The sequence below is a fragment of the Puntigrus tetrazona genome, chromosome 19 (assembly GCF_018831695.1).
Source record: "Puntigrus tetrazona isolate hp1 chromosome 19, ASM1883169v1, whole genome shotgun sequence".
In the NCBI taxonomy this organism is placed as follows: Eukaryota; Metazoa; Chordata; class Actinopteri; order Cypriniformes; family Cyprinidae; genus Puntigrus; species Puntigrus tetrazona.
The window spans coordinates 8,805,649-8,823,464 of record NC_056717.1 but is presented as its reverse complement, the minus strand read 5'-3'; the positions used below and the strand labels follow the sequence as shown (position 1 = coordinate 8,823,464).

The 17,816-nt window shown below is 38.3% G+C and overlaps 1 protein-coding gene across 4 annotated transcripts; it reads right to left on the bottom strand.

The window, feature by feature from the left end:
- Positions 1 to 345: 345 nt before the first annotated feature.
- Positions 346 to 16,543, bottom strand: tpd52 (tumor protein D52). 4 transcript variants are annotated; one of them, XM_043218430.1, is made up of 8 exons: positions 16,387 to 16,543; positions 6,232 to 6,353; positions 5,831 to 5,979; positions 5,469 to 5,570; positions 4,032 to 4,058; positions 3,039 to 3,080; positions 2,368 to 2,416; positions 346 to 2,285 (listed from the first exon to the last, which is right to left on the bottom strand). In XM_043218430.1, exons 1-8 carry the CDS (start codon positions 16,403 to 16,405, stop codon positions 2,163 to 2,165), a joined length of 633 nt encoding a protein of 210 aa, XP_043074365.1. In that variant the 5' UTR covers positions 16,406 to 16,543; the 3' UTR covers positions 346 to 2,162. The 4 variants fall into 4 exon arrangements, with proteins under 4 accessions (XP_043074365.1, XP_043074366.1, XP_043074368.1 ...); XM_043218431.1 differs by lacking the exon at positions 4,032 to 4,058; XM_043218433.1 differs by lacking the exons at positions 3,039 to 3,080; positions 4,032 to 4,058.
- Between the last annotated feature and the right edge of the window lie 1,273 nt (positions 16,544 to 17,816).

Below are 17,816 nucleotides of genomic sequence, written 5' to 3'. Positions count from 1 at the left end.
TTTAACCCTCACGTGCTGTGGAAATACAACATTTAGCATGTTAATGCTGCATGGACAATGAACAAAAGCGTGGGCCAGAATAAGCTCGAAAGCAACAAACGAGAGGCACTTTTTACCTTCAAATATATGAGGTGTAACGTCTTCAATGTTTAGGAGGTTCCCTCACTGTATTAAACAGCTCATGTCCAAATATTGACAGCCCTAAAAGAACAATTAGGTTACACTAAAGCATTTCCCCCTCAACATTAAGCGATTAAAGTCACCTTGAGGACGTAAACATTGGGGCGCCATCTAGTGTTGTGTAGCGGTTATACAGCAACATTTCAAAGGACTGCCGGACAGAGACAACACGTAAGGTGCTTTATTAGGCATCAGACATACAAAGGAGCAAATGTTTGTATTTTTTGCTCAAAAGTAGTTTTAGTCTTTCAGGAGGCTAATTATAAATGAACATAACAGCAGCTTCGACTACTAAACCAGTAACCCAGGACAAAAGCCCACAAGAGACATTCAGTATAAAGCAACATTCACAATCAAAAAATGATGCGAGGGGAAAAAAAAACAACAACAACATCTGAGCTACAGTAGAACTGGAGTGAGGCGGAAAAGGGATGAATTAAAACATTTTTGGTCCCACTGGATATTTCCACCCTCCGTGTAGTATTTCACAACACAAAACACACATACAACTTTGTTTTAAACAGAAACCTTACTAACAACATACCTCATTTTCTATATTAGTATTATTTTATTTTATTTGTCAACACTAGATGTAGAACGATTGATCAGGCATGTTGAACTTAAACCTCTGTAAACGTCTTTATGTGGAATATTTCTTGCAGCAGCTTAGCAGCAAGCGTTTGTCCATCTCCGTGTATCAAAGCAAAAAAAAAAAAAAAAAAAAATTATATCGCACACAGATTACAAAGCAATAATGAAACATTACCATACGAGAACACATCTGCCAGTTAAGTACCAATCACCCTGTGCTCCAAAGCTTTTAATCAACCTCTACCCTATTATAAATGTTATTATAGATTTTATCTACACTCTGCTAACAACATCAATAAAAATATATATATATTTTTCACTTTGCAGTCTTGAAGACGCCAAAACGCAGGTACTACAGTGTAAGCGGCTCTATGAACTACACGAACAATACTAGAATTAGTGCTTGTAAATATTACCGAATTGCGCTGGATCTAATGCTAACTGTTTGACATTACCGCTGCTTTTCAGCCGTGCTAGAGTTTAAAACAACAGGGAAGAGGTGTCATATAGTCTAGGAGACAATGACATCTACCCCTCTTAGAGTTTGTCCTGTTTTTTGGGTAAAAAAAACAAACGAAAAAATACAGCAGCGGTCCAATTGCAAAGCCATCAGAAATACCTTTAAAGTGAGATTAAACCTCCCCAGCAACAGAAGGCACTGTGACTTTAGTAACGCTACAAAATAAAGAGAAATGAAGTCACAACGAATGACACAAACTCTAGAGCTCAATCAAGTATCCAAAATACGGAAACAGAGCAATATAACTGCTGTTTGATCATATTTGATATTAACGCCAATAATACACTCGATATACTTCCTATGGAAAACTCATAGTTTAACGTATACACTTAGAGACAGAACTCATGTTCTGAGTTTTTGGCATTTGTTAAAAAAAAAAAAAAAAAAAAAAAAAAAAAAGGAAAACTAACTATATACAGAATTTTGGTTAATTCAGCTGGCAATTTTAAGTAGTGGGATGTGGTACAGAGAATGTACACAAACAAAATGTCAACATATTTAAACTATATAAAGACTTCAGGATGAAGTTTCTTTAAAAGTGTTAAAAAAAAAAAAAAAAAAAAAAAATTAGGAACTTCTAAGTGACAACCTGAGCCTCTCATGCAGGCAAACCTGAAGCTAGGGGTCAGAGGTCAACGCTGCAGTGGAATGAGTTATATTGTGCTCTGACAGTGCATGAGCGAACATGCATCTCACATTCTGACACATCTGTTCCAGTGTAGGACTACCACGTCCCGTCTGGAGATGACCCAGACTCCGGTGGAACAATACGGCCACAGAACAAAGCTCACTGTGAATATGTAGAAGTACCGCTGTGAGGTGGAAAAGGGGGGCAGGGAGAAAGAAAAGTGAAGGGTTTGAGGGTGGATGCTCAGTGAGTTTTTTGATCTGGTGGACAAGTTTCCTCTGGGTGTTCGGCCACCGGTTCTCCCTCAGGTGTGGATTCGGAAACCTCTTCGGCGTCGCCCGTCGACGGCGTCGGACTCATCTTGGTCTGTCACATCAAAAACGAGGCTGGCATTTTTATCATTTTCACCTCACATGCACTTTGTTGATGTAATCAGTTGCTGCTGTACCTTTAAGGTTTCCACTTTCTCCTCAAATGACTTGAAGGTGGGTGTGTTTCTGCAAGATACGTGATGATGACATAAAAACAGACTGTATAAAACCCTGTCATTAATTATTCACCCTCAGGTAGTTTCCAACCGTTTAGACATTTATCTTCAGGACACATATTTTTGATGAGCTTACTGACCCACCATAAAGACCAAACTGAAACATTCGACGCCTAGAAAGATAGTAAAGACATCATTAAAATAGTCCACGCGACGCCAGTGGTTCAACTGCAATTGTATGAAGCCACAAGAATGCGTGTTGTTTTCTTTGCACACAAAAATGTATCCTCATAGCTTAAAAAGTTATGGTTGAACCATTGACTATTTTAACAATATTCTTACTACTTGACTGGGCTCTGAATGAGTCAGTCGAGTTGAGGTCCATCATCAAAAATATCTTCATTTGTGTTTCAAAGATCAAGAAAGGTCTAGCAGAATGACACGAGGGCGAGTAATTAATGACGGAATTGTAATTTTTGGAAGAACTACGCCTTTAAATAGCATAAACCATACGTTAACGATAGCATCGGTCATTAAAATTTGCCCACAGAATGCCACCACTGACCAAATCAAAATCAAGTACTCCTGTAAAATACGGAGGCTTATGTGGGTCGGCCAGAATTCATTCTTACCTCATCACAGGCATGCTAGCCGAATGCTGTATGGACCGTATACTATCCGTCAGCAGTAAAGAAAAGCAGACAGGAGTTAGCCAAAGCCGTGAGTATCAGGGGCATTAGAAGAGGGGAAAGAAAGCCATGCACCTACGCGTCTATGAGCTCATAATCAGCATGAAAATACACCTCTTCATGCTGTGTGAAATTGAGTAAGAGTATAAGGCTTTAATCCATCAGGGGTTTAAGACTTTATTACCGGTATCACTGGCACAGATTCACACCACAGCTGGGATGCTCAGTTTGGATGAATAGGGGGTGTGAGAGAATTAGCAGAGAATAAACAGGGTTTAAGCGCGTCTGCATCACTGTCAGAGGGGATGGTATGTTCAGCAGAGTGACAGCCAGAAGATTGATAGATTTGTGCGGGACACAAGCACACGTACGATGAATAATGCTGAGAAATGATGAGAGATGACGCTGCTTTTTAGACAGAAAGCACACAATTGTTTGCACGATGCACACAGGTACAGTGCACCCAAAAGTAAAAGTTGTTATCAATTTACACCAAACCTTGTAAGACTGAACACAAAACGAGATATTTTGTAATGCACTTTTTTTTGTCATAAAATCAACGTCAATGAGGTACGGTGTCATTTTGGACTCCACTGGCTTTATTGTATGGACAAAAAAGCCGAAGAAAAAACGTTTTAGAGTAAATGATGCAAGTTTTTGTTTTTAGGAGACCAATTTTAACCAAAAATCAGAAAACTCTGAATTGCAAATACCCATTCAACACGTGCGTGCGTGCGCTAAAGCAGAGGTTTAAGAAGAAAAGGTCATTTCAAGGTATGCATGCATTGAAACAGCGGGGGAAAAAAACAAAAACAAATAGGAGACTAGCACTACCTCTAAATACATGCCACACTATAAAACCATTCATCACACTACTGAGAGGTGTAGCAGCCAAAATAACCGGCTTTTGTTTGAAGCCACTGTAAACAGTCTTACCCAAAAGAATTGGAAAATGACTGTAATCTGTAAATGGCAGAGGTGTCATTAGCGAAAACAGTTAACAATGTTGCTAGCGTTGCAGCAAGAGTGTCGTAAGATGGTGAAATTGAGCTAGACTTCAGAGTATGATGTGGGTGTCTGTGGTTAATGGTTTTATTCTATCTCAATTTTGGTAATTCCATTGTGCGTGGAGTACAATTCAGTCCTTTGCCATTTTGTCCAGTAGTGTTATGCTAAAGGCACATGTGTGTGTCAGTGGTGATCACACACGGCTACAGTCACACAGTCTGTGTTTGGAATCCATGAATGTATTTGACTCTCAAAATGTCCTGCAGACTGAATCAGCGTCAAGTAATGAACAAAAAACATAGAATAATAGCAAATTTCAAAATGTTCAGGCAACATTTATTTATCCTCATGTTGTTCCAAACCAATAAGATTTTCTGTCCCTTCATTTAAGGTGTATTTACACTATTAAAAGTTCATGGAGATTCAGATCAATTAGGTGGCTTAATCTAATGCTTTTTTGACAAGTCAAGCAAACACATTTAAGCTTCAAGTTTTAATGCTCTCTGCAATCAAATCTCTTCTGAAAACGTTGATTAAACTTTTACAATTATATATATATATATATATATATATATATATATATATATATATATATATATATATATATATATAAAATCTTTTATTTCTATTTTTATTTTTTAATGGAGGCACCGAAATCCTTTGTTTTTTCAAATATCTTCAATTGTGCAAAGTCTTACTGGTTCAGAATCACATGAGAGCGAGCAAATGATGACAAAAGTTACATATTTTTGGTAAACCATCCATTTAAATGTGTAGTTTTGTATTGTTCTAACCACTTTGGAATTTTGGAAATTCTTGCAACTCATCCTTTCAGATGAAAATCTCCACCCAACATTTATCCGGACTTTTGGCTCATTGTCTGAACACATTTTTGCTACGAAAATGCAGTTGTCACTCTTTCAAATTGTCACTTTGGTCATTAAATGAAAATGGATGAAAATTGCATGAAGTCACAATGTATAACATAGCCCAATTTTGAACTCCAAAGAGAGTCAAAAATATATTCGCTAAATTAATTTATCTTTATAAATCTAAAATTTGTTACAAATGTTAAATTACAGCTGCTGCTTGAGTTGACTATGATGTTAAATTGTGTTGTTTTCATGTACTGCGTGTACAAAGACACTCTGGTGGAATAGATTTTAAGTCTCAAGTGTTTTTATTTTCCTAATAAAATAAAGGTTGAATAAATCTGCCCCTGTGTGAATGTAACCGGAGTGGTTTGAAACGGACAGTATTAATAGGTGTTAGTGAGTATTCATTCATGTGCTACTAGGTCGAAAGGGTTCAAAGGATAGCTTGATCGGATGATAAGTTGAACAAGGGTTCAGTTTCCTATCTCACCTCACGTCCTCTAGCTTTCTGCTAATGGCTGAGCCCACGGTGGAGAACGCCGTCGTCGCCTTCTGACCCACTTGGGAAAGGGTCTCCGAGGTCTTCTTATACCTGTCCAGCACAGATGGGGGACAGATGTGTACAGAGAAAGTATACAACATAACTGTAAAACACAAGATCAAGTAATTCTAGCAGCTGGAGCGAGCTAGCAAAATCAAGCACGTTCACAACTGCACGTCTATAAGGCAATGCAGCCAAATGGCAAGTGCGAATAGCACGGCAGAAGCATCGACAGATGGAGCCGCTCCTCTGCAGCAGTGCGAGAGGTGATGGGCGGCACGCAGATGCCTGAGGCGAGTGAGGGCACGTACGCAGTGGAGGCGGTGACATCATGCCAGCCTTTGCTCAGGTTCTGTTTGAACTCGTTGAGTGGAGTGATGCCCAATTTCCGCTTGATGTCCGCCACCTGCTTCTCCTTGGCCGCCAGCACCTGAGAAAGAGTCTGGATCTCGTCTTCCACCTGTAGGGAAACAGGATGGGAGAACTCACCTGACATGGAAAATGTGGTTAAGTGTGGTGACACCCCATTCAAAAAAAAAAAAAAAAAAAAAATAAGGTCCAGTAAGAAGATTGCATAAGATGAAATAAAAAAAAAAAAGCCATTGCAAAATGAGTTCCTAATGAACCACATTTGCTCCTGAGGCAATCTCATCAATTGAGTGAGGCTGTTCTGGCTGGAACCTGAAATGTAACAGGACTGAAATATGCAGACCTTTTCCAGTTCACTGCGGAGCTCTGATTGCTCTTCCTCAGTTAGGGCCATGCAGGGTGAACAGGGCACGGCATTTGCTGCATCTTCACCTACTTCTGGGATAAAGTCCGGACTCTTGGGCCCTACGAAAATAAAAAACAAAACACACAAACATGTGCTGTAAAACATTTTAGGGTGCTGTAGAATGCTGATAAAATAGCCTAGCTAGTTTGAGTAAAGGTTGCAGGCTTCAACCATGTGCACCACACATGTCCTGAAAGGTGAACCCAAAACATTTTGATTGCCCCCTGGTGGCTGGATGCAGTATAGGTCATATTACCCACCCTCTCTATGTAAACAAGGGGACCTGACTCAAAACTACTGGCATGGTCACTTTTGTATGTGACACTGCAAATTACAATTAGGAGAAATCAAGTAACACTAAGATTTAAAAAAAAAAAAAATAATAATATAAAATAAATCACAATTACAAGAAAAAATGACAGTGAAAGTGAGATATTGTATAATAAAGTTAAAGAAAAAAAAAACACTATATCAAGTTACAAGTCAGAACAAAGTCACAGGTATACATATACAGTTATGATAAAGTCACAATAACGAGAAATAAACATCACACTGTGAGACATAAAAATGACAATTAAAAAGGCAAGTTTTATTTACTATAAATAAAAATCACATTGTATGACAAAGTTAGAATAACCGGTAAAAAGTTCTAGAAAAGCTAGAATAACAAGTAAAAGGTTGTATAAAAGTCAATTTCCCTTTTATTTTTTTATTCTGATACAGAAATGTACTGATTTACATCTAGTTTTAGTTCATATTAAGTTGAACTGTCATTCTGAAAGCCAGTGCTGTTAGCTCAGTGCAGTGGTGAGAAAGACGCTCTGGTTTAGAGATCATGAAGAGTTAGACGTCAGGCCAGGAGGGAAAAGGAGAAACATGAAGGAAGAGGAGGAGGTCAGAGAGAAGTCATGTGTCAAAGAGCTTTAAAACTTTATAAGGTGCTTGTCACATGATGGACACCCACCCAAGGGCTTAAACAAGTCTGGAAGATGTACTTTGATGCCTGCACTGACAGACCATACTATGGAAATACAACATAAATAATAAAACTCCTGGATGTCACCATTCAGTGGGCTGATAACTAGAAGGAAAAGCCAAAAATTCAGCACTGCCAATCAAACTGACAACATGACAGCCCTGAGTGAAAGGATCTGCTCCTCACTGTATATTATACAGTTATATTATCAGCTGATTCCGTCCAGTCAGTGTTATAGATCATCCCATGATTATTAGAGTAACAGAATAACCTGATAAGACCATTCACTTTGTAAACAGATTAGAGATTTTACAAAACCAGCCTTTTCTGTGGTAGCTGGGAGGAAAAAGGACTGCTGCTCATGTCGATTTTATGGACCTAATTTTATGCCTGCATTCAGTGGAGGCTGAATACGAGGTTCAGGTCGTAGCTTGCAGCTGGGAGTTTAAAACATGTTTCAGGGAGAAACTTAAAAGTTGCATCACAACTTGAGGGTGTGCAACTCATTTGTAAGCAGCTTGTTTGGTATTTCTGGAAAAACTGGTAGGTTTGCCTCCCACTTTAACTTACTGCAAAATAAAGAGGATCATTTATAGCTGTTTGGACATCAAATTCCTAACAAAATATTTCTAATATGAACAAGATGAGTTTAGTATAGATGATACGACTTCTGTCTTCCTCCTCCTATGTTTTCTTTGTGCAGTTTTATACAACATCAGGTTCAATGGACAACATTTTGTCTACAATGTAGGTATAATTTATTTACACATTGTTACACTAACACACACACCTTTTAATGCACGATCAATATTTATTTTAGAATCTGGTATCTTTTTTCAGTGCTATCATCCGACACAATGGCACAGAAACATTTTTTTTCTTTTACAGTTAATATCAGTGTTAAAGTGCCTCTATTATGGATTTTTTCATTTATTTTTCCTTTCATGCAGTGTGTAACCCAGCTCTGTGAATGAGAACATCCTGTCAAGTTTTAAATCTGAAACTGCACCATGTAGAGACAGAGTCGACTGAATCATTGAAACAAAATGTTTTTAAAACAAGCCGTTTCATGTTAATGTTAAAATGAAACATTAGCATATCGCCCGCCCACTTGTTGTGTTTTCGGGTTTGTCTGAATGAAAATGCAAACCTCATTCTTTGCCGCTAGGTATTGCCTTTGTAGCATTACAAGTTCACAAAATTGGATAATCTTCTGAGGGGTTGAATGTTTTTTTTAAATATTAAAATACATGGCATTTGTAAAAATTATATTATATTTCTGAGTCAAGCTTAATGCAAGTATAAAGACTTGAAGTGGTGGGAAAAACTAGATGACCAGGGAAAAAATACATAAAGTGCGGACATTAAAAACAAATGCATTAAATTCTTTCCAACAGCTAAGGTGTGATGAAAGCGCGTAAGATTTGTTCAGACGCCCCGGATTTCATCACCAGATTTAATGTAACATTTCCCCTTTATAAGTTTCAACATCCACATCTGTCCTCTAGATGAATCGATTGCTCCACACATGGATTTCCACATACACAATAACAAGATTATGAATGGCTGCCATCTCACGGATCACCGCAAAAAAGAAATATTTCCAACCCTGATGTGCCATGACGGCTCACAGGATTGATCAATGACCTCTCTCTGTCTGTATAATGAGATTGAGGGCCTTGTGTAAACACACTTATAATTTGTTAACCAAGCTCACCGCTCTTCTATTTTGCGATTAACATTTTAAGTGTATTATAGTAACACTGCTGGCCAAGGAATAATTAGTTTTACTGTATAAAATAGTTCAGCGTTTAAGTGCATTATAGTAACACTGCTGGCCAAGGAATAAATAGTTTCACTGTTCAAAATAGTTCAGCGTTGCCGGTTTAGACAAATCCTGTTGACTTGTTAAAAGGTTTTAATAAAAAAAAGGTTTGATGTAATATTAAAACGTACACATAAAAATAATAAGCTGGTTATCAGTCAGTACTGGAGTTGTTTTGGGTTTTTCTTACTGTATATTTAACTGTGCATGATATTTTGTAGCACCTACATCTCTGCATATCCTTCTGCAGGATCTCAATGTTAGAAATACGAAGCTAAATGTTATTATTTTTAACAAGGCCCCTATTTATTTCAGTCCAGTCTTTCCAGCTGGCAGAGAAATTGCATGAAAAATGTAAAAAAAAAAAACTGACCAAAAAAAGCTCAGGATGTATTATGTGAATATACATGACTATTATCCTGGTGTTATTCTGAAAGCTTACGGCCCACTTCAGCAGCAGCTGCTCCTGACGAATGAGCGTCTTCAAAACATCAGCACTTGACATGAAGAGGGCTCTCGCGTGCTTTCAAGAACATTCTGCGTCTCTCGCTTTTATACTGTGACAAACACCAGTCCACACCTAAACACACACACACACACACACACACACACACCCACAGAGCACCTGAACAAACACAGTTACCTCTGAGCGGCAGTACCAGTGAACCCGGGGGAGTGAAGCTCTCTTCGGGTGACAGGTAGAGGTAGCTGGTGTTAACTCCCTGCTCAAAGTTGAACGGAGACTTGTACTCCTCTACAGGTTCGTCCATGCTGCCCGTGAACAGGAAGCTCTCAGGACACTAAATGATTGCATGTGACCGAGCCGAGTTAGGATATCACTGTGTCGATTGTCCCATCTTCTAGCTACGGTTTCAAGCATAAGTGTGTGTTGCAGATTCTGCAGTGCTAGCAGAGATCACATGATGTCCTGTCTGAGACAACGACAGCAGCACGTTAATAAGTTACCTCTCCAGAGCGCTCTATTTCCGTCGCGAGCCAACACTCCCAACTGTAATCTCAACGGTCCTTGTACGAATTGTTGACAATCCTGTAAAAGTGCAGCCTTTTCACTGCACTCAATGACTGGAAAAAAGCAATCGTCTTCAGCTGTTCTTGTGCTGGACTAGCTCATGCTCGCCCCTACGTCCATCTTATCATCCATGGGAAATGAAGATCCATTTGTCCCCTGGTCACATGACACTGGGGGAAGCCCGCGAAAGGAGGCTGTAATCTGCGGTGGCCTAGATTACAATGTTAATCCATTACAAAGAGCCTCCACAGCGCTTCAGATACACACCGGCTGCACAAACCACTGCAGACTAAAATGGATTCAGCCAAGCACAAGTCATTCAGAAGTGATGATACCTAAAGGCCAACACACACTCAGGGCTCCTCCGTACCATTATACTGTAAGATTTTATATCTCTGCTGCATTTATAGGCCCCGTTATATACAGGAGAATCAATAATTGATGCTTTTTTTAAATTATTGCAAATGTTTAGCAGGTATAGATGTATCTGCATTGCCGTTTTTATTGAAGTTTGTATTCATTTTTGCGTATTTGATATTTAATTGTGGATGTTTTTTTTCTATTAAACCATCCCTGTCAGTTACTTGAATATGTTGCACAATTCAATACTTTGCCATACTCTACTTAAATAGGAAATGGTCATGCAAAATGTATTAAGTATACTGAAATGTGCATAAACTAGTTTCAGTAGTTGTTATCCTTAAGGATACAAATGTTCGGTTTACAGTTGTTGTAAATATTTATTGGTATCAGCCAGAATTTCACTAACAGCCCAGTTCTACAAAGAATTTAACTCTTTTGACGTGGCTCTGTTTGTTTGATCAGCTTGACAAAAAGACTCTACTCTGGGGCGGGACCAAATCTAATATCAAGTTCAAATCAAAGATGCTATTAAAACAGCCTACAAAATCAGAAGACAACTGTTGGAATTCCATTTGATGCCACAGTTGTGCATAAACTCATAAGCACATCCTCGCACATTCGTAATTCATCTCCTCAGGTTTTAAAATACACATGCCATGTATGACACACCCTCTACAGAGCTTTGTCCCTGAGGAGCTGGAATTACACATCCCTGCCTGACTACAGTAGCTGTCTTATGTGGGACGAGTCTGCTGTCTCCAGCAGAGATCAGCGAGAACAGCCAACGATACAAAGAATCAGGTTATAATGAGAATCACAGAGACTCTATTCAGCTGTGTTCACATGGGCGTACAAGAGCCAAGCAGTGACAAACACACGTGCGCATGTGTATGTGTCAATTAACACTCTGACTACATTCATCTCACACGTCTAGGATGGCAGAGCCTTGACGCCTTCGTGCTGCTGCATACAGGTTAGTACCCGGATATTTGTCTTTCACCAAAGTCCTTGTTGGCTTCCATCCAGAATAGATTGCGCAACAAAAGCATGCAGATGCTCAAATGGAGACCTGAATGAAAACTGCAGCCATCGCGACATCGGTTCATTTCCCAAAACATTTTCACACAAAACTAATACAATGAATTTTCATTGACACTTTAGCACCTGTTGGCAAGTTCAGACGAAGCCTTTTTTCACAAGTGCTGCATTGTGGGAGAGTTTCACATCATGTGGCACGCTCCCACAATAAACCTCCATGATAAGAGGGTCTGTCTGTGAACAAAATAAAGCAGGCTGCGGAAATAGTAAAGAAAGATTTTATAAGGGAAGTTGCCCAACTTCCTATTTAAACCAGTGGATGAGAAGTATTGTTTAAAAGAGGAAATAAGCAATAATCATATTGGTTTTGAATAAAAAAAATTTGTTGAAGAACACAATCTTCTGCCTTTGGTCCACTAACATTCACATGGCACAGCTGTGAACTTCTTAATGCCAATAATAGGTTGGGCATGGAATCCGATGACCTCCTATAGAGTTGGACAAGCCTTTCAATGGCCTTGTGCCCCTTCAACATCAGGAATTCTTGTGAACTGGATCTTGTATGACTTGCATTTAAACTCAGAGCTCGAGAACATAAACACCCCAGTAACGAAACAAAGAGAACATTTGAAGCACCTAATAAACCACAGCGTCTAATCAATTACTGGGTTATTCCAAGCGCATTGCATCCCGTGATTGAGACAAAATAAAAATCATGGGACAGAGTGCGACTCTGTCCTCTGGACGGACATATACAGAAGAATAATGAGCAGGAAATGGAGAAAATGTATCTGCCAACTAGCATAGAGTCATAGACAAGGCAGCTTGGCTTCTGGAAACTTGGCGGATAAGAACTGGCAAAAATGAAAACGGAGGATACATTAGTGGTAGGAGTCACTGACATTGTCTGAAGGGCATTTATACTATATCAACACTAATGCTAACATACAATCCAAAATGTAGGCGACTTTGTTTCTTCACAACATAAACAAAGATTTTTAATGCAGCTGTTGTAGTCTGTCAGCCATAACATGCGAGTCAATGGGCACACAAAAAAAAAAAAAATAAAGTAACAAAGACAGACAAAATAGCATTGAATCTACAGATTGTAGATAAGAGTGGCACTTGTCCATTTGAGAGATAGGTGGTGGTAATGCACGGATAAGTCTGCAATCTGCCGAAAAGCAAGAAAAAGAAGACAAGCTGGCTGTTGTGAATGAGTCGAACATTGTGGTGTATCAGAGGTAAAAATATTGTTTATACATTTCAGGGTTTTTTTCCACAGGGCAACCACTTTGTGTCACATCAATCTATCGTCACGAGCCACAGGTTTTAATTTGCTTTTGTCTGTTTTTTTTTTTTTTTTTATACTCCCAAAGATTGTGTGCCTATTGACTCGAGTTAAAAAATCTTAGTTTGTGTTCTGCTGATGAAACAAAGTCATCTACATCTTGGATGCCTTGGGGGTAAGCAGATAAACATTGAATTTTCCTTTTTGGGTGAACCATCCTTTTGACGGCTGACTTTTCAAAATAATGTGTGTGGTCACATGACTGAAAAGAGGCTCATTTTGAAGGGTCACAGCAAGGCCTTAACTTTCTCCCCTCAGTGCAATGTTAGTCCTCTACTCTGCCAAAACTCTCAACTCTATGAAAAATACAATAAATAAGGCATATCTGAAATGACAGCAAACCTGTTCTTCTCCTGTTACCTAATAACTTGCTGATTTCAAAATCTAAACCATCTTTTAGAAATGGCACGAAAAGTGGCTATACTGCTACAATCAAACTGAGTGAAATGTGATCGCAGGGACCTGTGAGACTCACACAGATGCTTCTGAACAATCTTGCATAATCAAGTACCAGTCTATCACTGAAATATTCCACTAAAGAAAAACTTTTGTACAACCACAACAACACATTTTACAATTATTGATGTAAATACAATGCATTGTTTCAGTACGCTTAAGAGTCAACACTAAGGTTTACTTTTCTACATGGAACACAAAAGAAGGAAGGATGTTCTTGCTGCTGTTTTCCATACAGTGAAAGTGACTAGCTGCTGTCAAGCTCCAAAAAGACACATTTGTGTGCCAATTATCATAAACATACTGTAGCATAAACATTACTAAAGGCTCACTGTAGCCTTGTGTGAGGAACAAATGTGGGTTTATTTTGGTCTACTTGGCTGCTTCTCCAACATTGTGCCAAGGCTTAAAAGGACTTAGTAATAGAGTACAAGGCATATTGACACTTTTAAGGTGCTTTTTCACTCACAAAGACAAACCGTCAACCATCTTTTTTTCAAGATTCTTTGATGAACAGAGAGTTCAAAAGCACTCCATTTATTTGAAATAGTTTTGTTCCCCAACAATAATTCATGAAATGCAACAAGGTCAACTTTGCTAACTTTAATGGACATCTGAAAGGTATTATAAAATACGTGTGTGCGCAAACTGCCAGAAAGCACAGACCAAAACAGAGAAAAGAATGACAATCTTAAATCTAAAAAAAAAAAAAAAAAAAACTACTTCAACTTCACATGAAATGAATAAAGCCATAACAAATCTAACATTCCACTTTTAGTTCAGACGTTTTCAATAAACTGACATCAAAAAGATCGAGAATTAACAGCATATCTGTCATAACACGCAGACTGGAGTTTAAACTACACTACAGCGCACCAACAAACACCAGGACAGGAAATTTACACCAATGAGATCAAAAGAATTCTCTGCGTGCTTTTGGCAGTCAAGTAAACTCTCAACCTTGAATTGCTGAATGGTCCACCAAACCGATTTAAGCCAAATGTGCAATGTTCACATCCGCAACAGAAAACAAATTCAACAAAGGCTACAGAAGATTTGATTGCAGCTTCCTCATTCCTCCCTGTAGTTCTGTAGTCTTTCGACATTTTTTTATTTTCCTGTGTTGCCATGACAGCAAAAAGAGAACAGCGTGCACATCTACCTGAGCAAACATAAGGAACCGATTAAAAATTAAAAATCAGACACTGAATTTCAGTGTTAAAGCAAGATTTGTCCATCACTAGACAAGGATCACTTTTACTAATAGGTGAAAGGTCTCTCATTAATTCAATAGAAACAAATCACTCTGCAAATCAGATAAATAAGTTCTTGCCACTCGATCCGGAGTATTATCATAAAGACAGTATACGCAGGGTAAACATACAGGTTTTATCCCGCAGTCTGCTAGTCAGATCTCACGATGGCCCGTGGGCACCAGCTGCAGAGAGACATGGGCACGCAGAAAAAAAGAGGAATGAACAGATGGCAGCCCTGCGTGAGAGAGATGAGGGGAGGAGAACAGAAGATTCAGACAGGAAGGCTGTGGCTCCTGGGGAGGCTGCTCATCCACTGACTGCAGCCCAGGAGGGATGAGAGAGAACAGGCTGCTCAGATGCAGGGAGCTGGGCGGAGACAAGATGACCGGGACGAAGACAGGGTGGTCAGGAGGTCAGAGAAGACTACCAAAACAAGCACGGTGTGATATTCAGTGACGTCCATGGTATTTCTCCAAAACGTAAACACTATCGACCGCCGAGGGGCTTTATCTTCCAGGTCTCTGTCATACAGTTAAACAAATGTTTTAAAGCTGAGCATATTGCTTCATGCTAAATTGTGCGATCGTTCCTCATGTGAACTAGATTTGTATTTTAGAATTTGTATATGCATGGCCATATGGACACTGGGAAAGGTCCGGCATCCATTACACCCCACACGCTAAATATATTGTGGATATTATATATGCACTGTATTATATATATTTATAATTAAATACTAAGTACATGCATATTTACAGGCATTCAGTATTTGGCATTTATATTAAATGATTAAATAAACAGGATTAAAATACAAAAACTTGGGAAATCTTCACTTGGATGGATAATGCATTATACACACACACACATATATATATATATATATATATATATATATATATATATATATATATATATATATATATATATATATATATATATATCTCCAGTTAGTTATTTAAAAAACATAGTAGCCTAAATCAATAGAAGGTAGGACAATGCGTTTCCTCCATTTCCTCCCTAACATCAACAACAGGCATCTGAAAATACCAAAGACTATAAAAACTATGCAGAAACCCATAAATTCTCATTCTCATATGAATGACATTACACAAAGAAACATGAGTCGTTAAGTATTAGAAAGATTTTTTTTAAAAAAGTAGAAAGCTATTAAACGTGTGATTCCATGCATTACATTTTTTTTTTTTTTTAAACTTCCCATGGCACGTTACAACTTAAGACGACTTATCTGCAAGCGATTAAAATGCAAAGTCTTACAAATGAACATTCGTTAATGGAATCGGTACGATTGAATGGATATAGTACAGAGATGCAAAGAGAGGTTTCTTTGGTAGCAGCACATTAACAGCAGGTGTTTAATGCTAACATATGGTATAACGATGCTGCAAGTTAAACCCACGCCAGTTAAATAAATAGTCGTTCTTGTTGACTAAAAAAATAAATAAATACACAAATAAATATTTTTCAGCTGAAACATGTCACGCTATGGTCGGGTTCTAGTTTTAATAGTATTCATAAAAACAGTATATTTTGACATAACGAACTAATTATAATGTGTAAAAGTGCTCTAACCCGAGTAAAATTCCTGCCCATGTTTATCCCGGCTGACTGTCACATTACCAGAGTTCATGAAAATTAAAGAAATTGAAGAACCGCTGTTTTCTTCCAGCTGCTGGCTGTGCTAACAAACAAGCTAGCTAACTTCTGAAAGTTGAGTTTTTGTTGCGTTTCTAATCCGTGCCGACATGTCACGTCAGGATCTCAAAACGGTTGCGCTACCTTGATCGGCTTCCTCCATCCCGTCTTTGCGGCTTCTTTATGTTGTGAAGTTACTCTGATCCTCGCGGTCCCGCTTTCCCACTTCAATCTCTCAAATTTGAGCTCAAAGCTGCCACCGCAACCAGGCTGCTGCGCGAGGTGGGGTGGGGTCGTGCGTGACGTCATGACGCACGGCACGTAGAGATGTAAACAGGGCGCGAGGACCCACCTGGCGCGTCCACGATTAAGCGTTTTGTTGTTTGTTTGTTTGTTTTTTTTTTTTTAATATTTAAGGATCACCATTTACCGCTGGAAAAATAAATGTAACTTAACTAAACTAATCGAAATAATTGTTGTATTAGAAATAACTTATATATTTCCTTAACTTAAATATTTCCAGTGTATATTTGGCAAGTCAACAAAACCAACTGGCCAATTTTTTTTTCGCCGTGCTCAATGTATGTTACACATTAAAAAGAAATGTATTACACGTATATATGTACAAAAAAAAAAAAAAAAAAGAATAGCTACAGTAATTATTAGAATTTATTATAGCCTAATATTTTTTTACCAGGCAAATATCGCAAAAATAAACAAATAAAAAACTAACAAATTGCTATTGTGTTTAAAGAAGAAAATAAGAGTTTGAAGAAGCGATAACATGGCCATTCAGAACTAATAAGCCTAAATTGCCTTTTAATGAACACGTGTCTATTTTCGACGACAGGATACCGGAAGAGCTGTAAATTGAGGTATATGTGTTCCTTCACGTTCACAGGGTGGGCACGAAATACCTCATTTACCTACAGTCAAACAAGACACGCCCAGAGGAAGCAGTATGAGGCACTTATACGTCGTCTATCATGTTGGTACTGTAGGAAATTACGCCACCCACTGGGTGACAGGATTTAATAATCCTTCAGTAAAGTATCATTTAAACCATTTATAAAATATTAGTGTTGAGTATCGAGACGTTTCTTAAACCTCCACAGGTGTTGCTATTAGACAACAAAACGAAAAACGATTGTAAACATTTTTGTTTGACTATGAAAATGTTTTCAGCTTTAGCTTGACGCTGTAAGGACAGATGTTTTATATTCTATTCAGTCTGTTAAATGTATGCATGGGTTTCGACTTGATGTCTTTAATCGGTAATAAAATTCAAGGCGATCGAGTAAAATGAATGCATCAGCGTTTGTTTTTCAGCGCAGCAGTTAATTAAAGAGGTGCATTCAAACCGACGCTTAAAAGCTGTCAGCTTTCTGGGTTTACTTATTGACATAAGGGCTTGAAAGTCAATAAACGCATAAAAAATGTGTGCGTGCGTGTATTATATTTGCATTGGCGGCACAAACAAGCGACTTTTAATCAGTATAACTATTTTTTATTATTATTTAAGGCGAATACAATAATGTAAAAAAAAACATTTTCTTTAAAAAAAAAAGTTTTAA

What these genes read in the sequence shown, in the direction of transcription:
- tpd52 (XM_043218430.1), bottom strand. An exon ending in TCATTTTCCAATTCTTTTGG is followed by an intron (nt 3,081 to 4,031) that starts GTAAGACTGTTT and finishes GCTGACGGATAG; the next exon opens with TATACGGTCCATACAGCATT. An exon ending in AGAAAGTGGAAACCTTAAAG is followed by an intron (nt 2,286 to 2,367) that starts GTACAGCAGCAA and finishes TTGATGTGACAG; the next exon opens with ACCAAGATGAGTCCGACGCC.